We start from the raw sequence: 11,716 nt of genomic DNA on the forward strand, positions 1-11,716 counted from the left end.
AAATAAATAAATAAATTCTCTGGGGCTCATTTCCTTTCTACCAAGTCATTTTCAGCTGCAAAAGAAGGTTATTTGCACCATTGCATCTAAACCTCAAGTTTCATCTGCCAGTCCAATCTTTCAGGATATTGGGCTCCTACCTTTCACATCCATGTAAATCCTATTCACAGTAACGTACATAAAACAACATCTGTCAGACTTTCATAAAAATTCTCACTACCACAGTCACCAAAGCAGAACCCAGGCAACCTGCATATAAAATACAATTGAACCAAAGGTACAAGCGTAGGATAAAAGACAATGGGACTGAACCTGCATAATAAATTACCACAGAAATACAAAGGCATTAGAGATGTAACAGTTTGAAAGACAAATAAAAAAATTTCTAGCTGAGAAAAATTATTACAGTGTCTGAATTTGTTAATGATAAAGTACGATGTATAAAAACACGTATGTATATCTGTATATGATAAAAATGCTTATATGTATTAAGCAATTACCGGTTAAGGTAGGTTTTGGATGGACAAAACCACCAAATAAATATTTTGTATCTGTTAACAAAAAACAACCCAACATTCTATTTTACAACATGCCCCTCCATCTCTGTATACTTCCTCCATTCACCCCATCCAACATCCCTATCCTATTCCTGCCCTTTCCTCGTTTTCCTAATATTCTCCCCTCTACAACAGTTCTCAACATTCCACTACCTATCAATACACCCTTCATCCATGATTTAGAGCATAACGCTTTTAATACATAACCTACATAAAATTGTTATGCTCCTATAATTTATGCTCGTTCCTACGTGTACCACGCTACTATAAACATATGTGCACCGTAATTATTGATCCATCATGGCCTTCATATCAAATCAATTATAATTTCACAATGCAAACAAAAGCAATACTAATTGTCCCTCAATGACTTTTTTATGGTCATTTTTATTACTAATGAGTGAATGTCTGATCTGCAAAACAGATAAGGGAAAATATTTCCAATTACAGTATTTCGCTTATTTAATATTTTCTTCGTTGTTTTAGAACTGGACAATCACAGTTTATGCTGCTGACTCTTGGGGTGCCTGAAAGACAAAATAGAGGGGACCCTTCTCTCCATGTACTTTCAGGTGATCAAATCCTGAATTATTAGATTGATTTACAGGTAAAGTAATATATCAGAAGCACGCTATCATTAATTTTGAAACTCAAGCTGGCCAAATGAAGATGTTCACTTTTGCCACATATGAAAGTACATTTGATGGATAGTCTGCCTGTGATTGCGACTTTCAGATTGTATCCAATGATTTTTCTTTCAAATCTATGCTGATTTATTCAGTAAATCCAAAATAGGCAGCTAAACTAATTGTAAGAATTACTGACCCCCCCAGTCTTACTCGCGCCTTAAGTTGAAGAATTCAAAAGAACCGGTCTTCGTTTTTAAACAACTGACGCATGAGGTCCAACTGATTTGTGGCTTCAACTGTTAGTTGAACGCTAACTTGTTCTGTACCAAGAAATGGATGCGGAAGTGTTTGTGAAGTAAGTTTAGACAGGCTGAAGCTATTGAAACTATGTAGCGATTCAGTTTTTTAGTAAACGTTAGTTGTTTACTAAATTTCAATAACTTCCGTTACTTCATAGGGTGATTTGTGATACCAAAATAAGTGTGAGACTCAGTCATTGCCTTGACCTGTTTGTTTAATAACTCCCTTCACTATACAATATAAATTAACAGTAAGCTTTTAATGGAGTGTTATTGTTCCTAATCACAATTTAGAGTTTTAAAAGTTACAAGTTGCTTAAAATGAGAGAGATGTCCACATTGTTAAAACATAAACGTCGTCATCGAAGCTCGTCATGTTCATCTCCGGATAATAGTCGCAAAGTATCACACAAGGTAAGCAACCCTGAAAATAGTGCCATGAAGCATGGTAAAGAAGCAGTTAGGCGAAAATGCCCTCCTAAAGTGCATTCGGAAGATTTATCAGATTCGAGCTCGGGGCATGACGACAGAAATTTGGGAAAGAAAAGAAAGAAGCATTCACACCATCGAAAAATATATTCTAGAGATTCTGAAAGTGGGGAAGAAAACATCGAAGGTTCCAAAATAAAAACTTCTCAATCCTACAGAGAGAGCGATAGGCAAAGAAGTAAGGTTGAGGAAGAGAGAAATCGTCCCAGAGAAAAGGAGAATTCAAGGTGTAATCATGAGAAAGAACAATATTTATCTTCGGAGTACAAATCATCGGATCATACTCGAAGAAGAGAAAGGTATAGTTCCCGTAAATTCATAATTTATTATTATAATTATAGTCATCTGTTAAATTGAGTGCTGGAAAAATGTATAAACTGGGAAATTAGAGGTTTTTGGTATCCTTTAGAAAAAAAGTAATGCATGTATATTTATAAACTTATGAAATAATGGGATGTAAGGTTGCGAATCTCTGGACTTTTGGTTGGTAAGCTTTTGACTGGTTGTATAGTTCATCAGATATACAATATGTATGTTATAATAGGGTACAATAATGGTACTGCTTACAATCACTTCAAATCATATACTTGAAATTATTTGAATGCGATGTAGTTTCAGTGCAGTATTAAAAGGTTTTATCTTGGATTGGCCATAATTTTAAGTTTTATACAAATGTTAACGTTTGATATAAAATTTTTAATTGTACTTTTGTAATATATTTATCTCAAATTATACTCGAACGTAACACCATTATATATGTATATTTTTAGACGTTATGAGGATGATGGTGTGCATAAAAGAGATGGCGGGGGAAGTGGCAGACAAAGTGATAAAAGATTTGATTCAGCTGACTGTGAAAGGAGAGAGCACAGTAATGACCGATATCAGGAACATAGAGATGAAGGACACAATAGGAGAAAGCATGTTGATGAAAATGACCGCAGAGAAAACGACAAACGATTCCATGAAGGCGAAGCGAGAAGAAAACGGTATGTTTTTTTTTAAGTCACTACATTACCAAGATCAGTGTGCTGCATGGCAGTCGCACAGATTTTTCAAGAATCATATCTACTTGCCGTGCTTACAATTTTAATTATTTGAACTCCTTGCATTGTGCTCTTTTTTATCATCTGATTTTATTCTGTTGTTCAACATAGTGGACATAATAAAAATATTTTACAATGAATATTGTAAAATCTAGTATTTCATCATCCAAACTTTTACAACCATTACCAATTGACAATGTTGTGCCCTTACTTTTATTGCCATTGGTTAGGCCTGTCTCTTCCATGCTCAGGATAATAAATCACCTTTGGTTAGTTCTTCATACTAAGTAGTACCTACCTTTAGTTGAAGTAATACTACTACTAAGCACGCACATGATACCATATGAAATAAAGAATCCTTGTGTTTACTAACCCTGATAATATTTGCGCTGAAATGGAGAAAAAGGGAAATATTCTGTCATAAAAAGCATTCATATTCTCCTTGATGTATCACTTTTCAAAGAATTTTAAGAGAAAAGAATACTAATACAAATATTAAGGATTATTGCTCTTAATTTTTTTCTTTTGGGAATAGCTGGAATGATGGTGGTGAAGGATCAAGGTCTGGAGGCTCTAAGGGACATGGTTCCAGTGAAGGGAATCAGTTAACTAATTTTGATCGTAACCGACCCATTAAGCAAGAACCTGGGATGAACAACGAAGAAAGTGAAAATTATGAGTGGGGCAGCAAAGCTACAAGTGGACCTAGGGCTGGAAATGATATTAAAAAAGGTTTGCAGATATTATACATAAATTCTGTTGTTTTTGAGTTGTAATTCTAATGGGATTTTTGGTATTGGTACCATTAGCGATAACCTAATTGCACTTCAATTGCATTCACCTTGACCGGGATTTCACCATCCTGGTGAAGGCGAATGATTTTTAAACTATGAAATTGTTGCATTGCAATGCACAGTTAGCGGATGACTCCATCAGTCTAAGTTACTTTAGCGGCATTTCGTGCAGTTTCTTGAAACTAATTGCATTTGTCAAAGTTTGAGGATCCAAAACTTTGCTTATAGTATTTGTGTAATTATTTCTTTTTTGAGATAACCATTGCTGGCATTTGTGAAATGAGTGACATAAAACATGGATAATGTGTCACCATAGGGAATTATCAGTGTCATTTCTTGTTTTAGCCAGCTATTTCATTTAGAATGCTTTTAAATGGCAATGAAATATCTTTATATTAGTGGGAGATGAATTCAAAAAGAAATTTAGGAGTGATGATAACATAAAGAATTTATTTTAAATTTTTTTATTCATCTCAAAAAGTTTTAATTAATTAGTCAAGTTGAGATTTTCTGCCGAAAATGATGGACTTGTTAATTCTGAAAGCTTTTTAAAAACATATTGTTAATTAGAAGAAGAAAGTAATTTGCTGTAGGAATAATGATTATAGAAAGTGACATGAAGGGACTGAGAATAGCCTAAAAACTGGAAGTTGCTCAATATTAATTGCAGTCATTCCAAGTACCAACAGGTTACAGTGAAAGGATAAAAGGATATTTCACACAGTTATGTGTTATGTAATAATCTTGAGCAATATTTGAAAGTGGTTTAGACATTTTGAAATCCAAGGTTGTATGGCCCGAGGAATATGCACAGATAGAACATCACCCAAAGTGAAGGTTCATTTTTCTAAACTAAAATATTATCTTGGAAGTGAGTAAGTAGGCCTTCTTTTTGGAAGAGTTGGTGTGCTTTAAGGGCTAGACGGCAAAATAAATCTGATAGCATGTTTATTAACAAGAGTGTGCTTAAGTATAGTGTGAAAGGCATTGAGGGTCCACTCTTTAGTCACAAACTTTATTGCTTGTGAACAAATAAAAAAAAATGATATTTCATGTACCCATTTCATACCTAATAACTCTTCCAGTTTACAGAAACACTTCAAATAGTGATGAACAACAATACCCTGCTAATGCTCAATGTTAAAAAAAAACTTAGTTTGTGTGTTCTTAGGTCATACAAGTTTTCCCAGGTCATGGGAAGGCATCCAGTCACTTTCAGACCCAGTCAAATATGATGGGCTCACCCTTTCCCTACTTCATTGCACTAAATTCTATGACATGCCTCTGCAAATTTGAATTGAAGGAACAGGAATTAAAAAGTGTTTGAAATAAGGTTTCACTATTTGAACTAGTTCTGCATGCAGCCTTGCACCACAGGACTATTCAAATGCCAGTCACACTCCACTCTTGCCAATAATTTGGCCAAGCATCACTGTTATAATTGTGGCCCATAGAGTTTTGACCTATGTATTCCATGAGGATTGCAGTTTATCACCAAGATAACCAAGGTCATCATATTAATCAGTCATTGGATTTGATTGATGATATTCACTCCATGTGGATTTTTTGTGTGGATACCGGAAACATAACTTTGATTCACTTAAAACCCTCTTGTCAGTAGCTTAACTTTCTAGCCATTAAGATGTCATGTTTTGAAATCAAGAATTAGATGCAGTGACAATGTCTGTTATATGTGTCATAATTTTAGATATGAAATGACTGGAATTAAATAATTCCCTCACCTTGAATATAAAAAAAGATCAACAAGTTGTTCAGTTTTTTGCATGGTGAAAGTGTTTGCGGTTCGTAATTAGAATAAAGTGAGAAAGGGAGCGGACCCCTGTATGACTCATAGAGAAGACTTGAGAAATTAAGAGAGGTTCTAGAAACTCAGGTGTAGATACTTTCTACTTGGGGAATTATTAAGATCCCCTCCCTTTTGACAAATTAGGCTACATGTATACAATAAAAGTTAAATATTGGAACCGATTTTAATCCTTTATAAACTCCATACACTCCCTATGCTTCAGCGTTATTGCCGCATGTGGTGCTCTGCTACACTCAAGGATAGGGATAACTTGAAGGTTCCACTTAATTATTTTTCTGTTCATTTGAGTCAATAAGTGAAATATGTGAATCATGGGTAGATGATCTAAAATGTTTTAAAATTCAATTTCCTTTATTTTACAAATGATCACATTCAGAAACTTTTTATTCTATATTTCTTGTTTTTGTGTCTCACAAACCATTCTTACTAAACAATTCATCCTAATTTAAGTATTAAATTTATTATTATTTTTGCTCATGGTATTTGGTAACTGTTAACTTTTGGTGAAATTGAAAGCTATTGAAATTTTATTGCAGTTAATAGATGTCCAATCAGTTTTGTTATGTGCCGTTTTAGTGTCCATTTTTTAGACCTGATTCTATTTAGAGAATTTTCTCATAGCACTAATGTTGATGAAATAATATTTTGAACTTGACTGAATGGAGTAATTACTGCATTTCTTCGAATCTAAGGCGTACCTTTTTTTAGCGACTCTTCCTCTCAGAATTCAGGGTGCATCTTAGATTTGCAGGTTAAGATCGGATGTAAGAACAGATGAGAGGTGGCATATGCAACCCTCACAATTGCTGTGTATTACTCCCGGACATCGCAGTGCTGTGCCAGTAGATGTCCAGGCTTATTACGAGGAGGCGTAACGGCAATGAAACACATCTTAATAATTGATTGCAAAAGGAAATTTAGTAAAAACACAGTAACAGAAAAGTTGTTACAAGATAATGCCATTGTTAATGTTGCTTTGATTCTTTGTTTCGATGCAATGTTAGGTAACTACAATAATCATTGGGGTCTTAATTTGAAGTGCTGAACAAATCACTTTGCTCTCACTCAGCATCTGAACAGAAAAAAAGGTGCTTATAAACAAGTGATGTGTTGCTGGAGGAAGGGATAGACTGAGTTATAACTTACGGGTATTGAAAGCACATACTTTCATCATCCTCGTCGGCCAAGACGTCATCTTCTGTGCCGTCCATCTTGTTAATGATTTAGCACTTATTCAAAGTCTTCACGATCTTTCCCTGAGAAAGGGTGTTCCAAGCCGCAGAAACCCATTGTGCAAATTTGTTAGGCGAAGCTCGTTTGATTTTTCCTGTAGCAGTTAACTCATGCTCAGATGCAGACAACCAATAAGTGTACTGTTCTCGAAGTCGGTCCTTGAATGGCTTATTAATGCCAACATCTATCGGTTGCAAAATGGATGTCATTCTCATAGGGCAAATGGATGTCATTCTCAAGCATACAGGGCTGATTCAAACTGGCACCTGGCCTGTGTGTCCATATGGTTTTTAACCAGTTAATCATTAATTCTTCTGCCATCCAGTCTTTTTCTTGGGCTCGAACAATGACATCTTTTGGGAACACCTCTTCTGGTATTGTTTTTCTTTTTAATATAAGAAATGGCAGCAACTTGCAACCATCAGATGTAGTGGCCAACATCACCATCACTCGTAGTTTTTCATGTTCTATTGTGTTCAGAAGAACATTTTGACCCCTTTCTCTCAAGTGTGTAATTTGGTGGCATATTTTAGTAAAGTGTCATCTCATTTGCATTAGCCATCTGCCCTTGCATGAAATTACCTTTCTTTTGAAGATCAAGTAGATGTTTATGGTAAGACATCAATTAGTGTTCAAAGTCTGCCAGGAGCTACTGAAAAATCGATGTTCACCGCCGCAATGCTAGCCCTGTTTGTCACATGAATTGTTCTACCCATCCTCGACTGCCCCGAAATTATGCGCGAGGGATGCCCAAAGTTCTTGCTTTGTTGTTGGCTTCAGTTGCTGTAGGCCATAGCTCACGAAACATCTGCTTCTTTGCCTCGTGTTGGAAAATTCCAACACTGCTGTGTCGACTTCAGGGAATCTTCAATGTTTTGGCCCAGGGAACTTTTTTCATGGAGTCTTGCATGCATAAATAGCAGTCTTTTTCTGGTGCCATTGTCTTATACTGAACAGGTTTACACCACATCTTGCAGCTGCTCTTCTGTTCCCAGTTTTGTATGCGGACAAGAAAACTTACCTTTTGAATTCCAAAGAAACTGCAGGAGATGCTGCAACAGTAACTTTTAACGGAGTCATTCTCTAATGTGCATTATAATGCAACAATTTCGAGTGTAAAAATCATTCTCCTTGACTGGGACTGACCATTTGAACTTCTTGGTGTACAATTCTTGTTGACACACACCAGCTCTTGGTTCTTTACCCATACCCCTTTGCCCAAAATATAACCCTTTGAACTCAAACTATACTGCGTCTTAGAATCGCCTGTTAACTTTTTTTTTGGTTGTAGGATGTTAAAAATTTGGTGTGGCTTAGATTCAAAGAAATACAATGCATGGAAATCAATTTTGGAGCCTTGAATGAAATACTGGGGAAGTAGGCATGGTCTAAAGATTGCTATGATGTGAAAGTGGGGAATTCTGTGTTTGCAGGTTGACTGCAACTTCTCCAATAAAAGTAATTATGAAAAAAGGTAGACAACTCAATATAATTTTCATCATATATATGTAATTTTGGACAAATTAGGGAAAAATGGGCATTCGGAGAAATTAATATTAGAATTATTGTGTAATGTTGTATGTATGCATGCATTGATTATTTTTCTCTGCTTGCAGAGAAAGATGTGGAGAAGGATAAGCCAAACTTCGGTCTCTCAGGAAAACTGACAGAAGATACAAACATGGTGAATGGTGTGGTGATAAAATACAGTGAACCTCCTGAGGCTCGAAAACCTCGTAGGAGATGGCGTCTCTATGTTTTTAAAGGAGATGAAAATCTGCCTACTTTGTACTTGCATCGTCAGAGTGCATTCTTGATTGGGCGAGACAGAAAGGTTGTTGATATTCCAGTGGATCATCCATCATGCTCAAAGCAACATGCAGCCTTCCAATTTAGGCTGGTTCCTTATCAAAGGCCTAATGGTACTATGGGGAAAAGAGTAAGTAGTTAGTATAAAAGCTCAAATCTACTCTTAATTTGGAAACACTACTTGCTTATATTTGGGAAAAAGATGCTGCCCTAAGTTCTTCAAACTAACCTCTCTCGCTGAAAATTTTACCACCTTCAACAAATAAATCTGAACCCTTGGTGTGGAAATATACAGCAGCATCATCATGCCAATCCTGGATTTTAGTTCCCTAATCACCTTTAATCTTGATAAGATTAATGTTACTTTTGTCTTTCTCCTCAACTTCATAAATCTGAAATTTTCATAATATCTATCTTATTTGGATGGAATAAATTTGTTTGATTTGGCTTGGGCTGAAGCGTTTTGATTAATTATTTTAGCATAATCATCTGAAGAATTTAGGGTGTAATGTTCTTTTGTTTTTTTTTTGGTTGTGTGTGTAGTCAATGGGCAGCAATTATGTATGACTTCATCTTTTAACGTTATATAGGAGTGCCAGCAAGTTACATGTTAAAACGTGTATAAATGGATTTGACTGATAATTGGGTGGCACTGAAATAGTCAAAAAGCCCAAGTTTTGCATCAAATGTACTTAATAGTTATAAATATGTTATAAATAGTTATAAATGTTATAAATATGTTAAGGATTCATTAAAATTGCATTATTTTGAATTTTAGCAGGTTTTATTCTTGTAGAACAGGTCTTTTTTGATATTGTAGGCTCTGTTTTGTAAGTAAGTACAGCAATATTGCTTAAACTATAAATGAATTTTTATATTTTTAGGTTCGACCATACATAATTGATCTGGAATCTTCCAATGGAACATTTGTGAATAACAACCGGATTGACTCAAAAAAGTACGTGGAACTGTTAGAAAGAGATGTGATGAAGTTTGGCTTCAGTTCACGTGAATATGTTCTTCTGCATGAGCAGAGTAAGGAAAGTGATGGCGAAGATGATGATGTTGTTGGCCCATAAGTATTTTGTGTTCATTTTTATACTAGTGTACGATATGATGCTATTTGAAAAACTGAAGATGGCAGCATTTGCCAGCAATTTCATCATATAAAATTGACTTGTTTAATTGGTTTCAAATTTGTTTTTATAATGACGGTTGATGGAATTTGGAATTATACATTTTTCCTGGTACTCATGACTAAAAATAATGAGCCATTGAAGTTTTTCTTAATTTTCTCCGAGCATTAACCTGTGGTTTATGGAAGCTACTAAAATATATTTGTCTGCTGCCAGTGAGTGCAGTAAAATTGTCTTCACATTCATACCATTCATCCATATGTGGCTGCCTTTGTTATAGATTTTTTATTGTGTTATCCAGGTCACTTTATTTGTGAGAGTCACACAAATAATTTATACTCATGGAGGTATTGATATTGGTTTTCGACTGAGTTTTTAACTATTCATTTTCCATAAAATCAATTTTTCTCTCTGTTATTTTTAGAGTTGGGAGTAATTTATGAAAAGCTGTGGCTGTCACCCAGCCAGAAGCAATCATTTGCTTTACAAAATGCACAGAATTGTCATTTAAAATTTTTATATCCAGAATTAGTAATATTTTATGTAAATTATTACTGGAAATTTTTGTACCTATGCCAGATGTTGCTGTTTATCGTTCCAGGATCAATGTAAAGCATTTGTAGCTATATAAATCCATATTGATCAGATGTATTTTTGTTATCCTTTCTAGATTATTGTCGGTGACCTAACAGTAAATATATTGTTTTGGTCATAATAATTTGTTTTCTTTTTGAAGTGTAGTTGACATTGTATGCTCATAATGACCAAAGCTACATCAATCTTTTGCAATTTTCTGTCTAGAAAATCATTGAAAATGAGACGCAGCAAAGAATAACAATGTAAATGAATAGCATTCCTCAAAGAAATGTTTATTTTTATGACAGTGGCTCCTGACTGTATTTTAATTCCCTGTCATATCCAACCCATTCAGGCTACAATTTGAGCCAAAGTTTTTAATTTCACAAATTTACAATGATGATATGCCAACCTATTTTTAGGTAACCTTGGCATTCCAGAGAAATATTTATGAGACAAAAATACACTTCTTTATAATGACATTAATAAATATTGCTTACACTGTATTTATTTAATGTGTTGATAATAAAAAAATCATTTTTTCCCCTCCTCATTTTAAAAACCGGGATGACTTTTTTGTCCTCTTTTTCTCACTGAGAAACATTTCCTCCTGTACCTCGCACAGGATGTACACTGAATAATTAAGAGCATTTGTATGATTGTTGCTTGTTAGGATGGAAATAACTATTTATGTAATTTAAAATTCATAATGCTTTTGAGATTTAATTAGCAGGAGTAAGTTATTTCATCACTTTGTAAATCACATACAAGATTGCAAATGTTTTGGAAGCTGCTTACATGATTTTGCCCCTCACATTTACAACTAACTTTAATTGTTACTACAATTTTGTATTCAAAATTTCTAAAATCTAGCCCGATTACTGGATATTTTCTAATCCCATGCTGTTCATTTAATCTGAACATCAACTTTATTAATTGAAAATAGCAATTTTCCACAAAAATAAAATTTAATGCGACCGGTTTCAATGTTACTACATCATCATCAGGTGATAGTTAAACCTCAGAGTCCAGTATATATATATGATTAAAGGCAAGTAAGGGGAGGGTGGAGGAAAAGAGGGGAAGAGGGGGGAAGGTGGAAGGCAGAATGGGTGACTATGTGAGTGGGGTGGGGGGAAGAGGGTTGGGGAAGACAAGGTGCAAAGACCCTAGGAGTCCGGAGAGCGCGTCGTGGCCGAATGGAGGGGGATGTCTCGTTGAGGGTGTCCCACGGTGCGCCGCAAAGCTCTTCGGGCCGCGGGGGAAGAGGACGGGATCGGGGGTTTTTCCCTATGGTCGTGGTCTGGGAACAAGGTATCA

General features: G+C 35.2%; 1 protein-coding gene across 1 annotated transcript; it reads left to right on the plus strand.

The window, feature by feature from the left end:
• The first annotated feature begins 1,514 nt into the window (after window positions 1–1,514).
• LOC139694974 (uncharacterized) lies at window positions 1,515–10,902 on the plus strand. Its single transcript, XM_071593529.1, has 5 exons — window positions 1,515–2,273; window positions 2,745–2,963; window positions 3,556–3,752; window positions 8,492–8,814; window positions 9,569–10,902. The coding sequence occupies exons 1-5, from the start codon at window positions 1,807–1,809 to the stop codon at window positions 9,761–9,763; spliced, it is 1,401 nt and encodes a 466-aa protein (XP_071449630.1). The 5' UTR covers window positions 1,515–1,806; the 3' UTR covers window positions 9,764–10,902.
• Window positions 10,903–11,716: the final 814 nt, after the last annotated feature.

The sequence above is a fragment of the Hetaerina americana genome, unplaced genomic scaffold (assembly GCF_022747635.1).
Source record: "Hetaerina americana unplaced genomic scaffold, ioHetAmer1.1.p SCAF_1, whole genome shotgun sequence".
Classification (NCBI taxonomy): domain Eukaryota; kingdom Metazoa; phylum Arthropoda; class Insecta; order Odonata; family Calopterygidae; genus Hetaerina; species Hetaerina americana.

Bases quoted from the DNA above. Each gene is read 5' to 3' on its own strand.
- LOC139694974 (XM_071593529.1), top strand. From the start codon at position 1,807: ATGAGAGAGATGTCCACATTGTTAAAACATAAACGTCGTCATCGAAGC. The intron at 2,964-3,555 runs GTATGTTTTTTT...TTTTGGGAATAG, and splicing joins GGCGAAGCGAGAAGAAAACG to CTGGAATGATGGTGGTGAAG. The intron at 3,753-8,491 runs GTTTGCAGATAT...CTCTGCTTGCAG, and splicing joins TGGAAATGATATTAAAAAAG to AGAAAGATGTGGAGAAGGAT.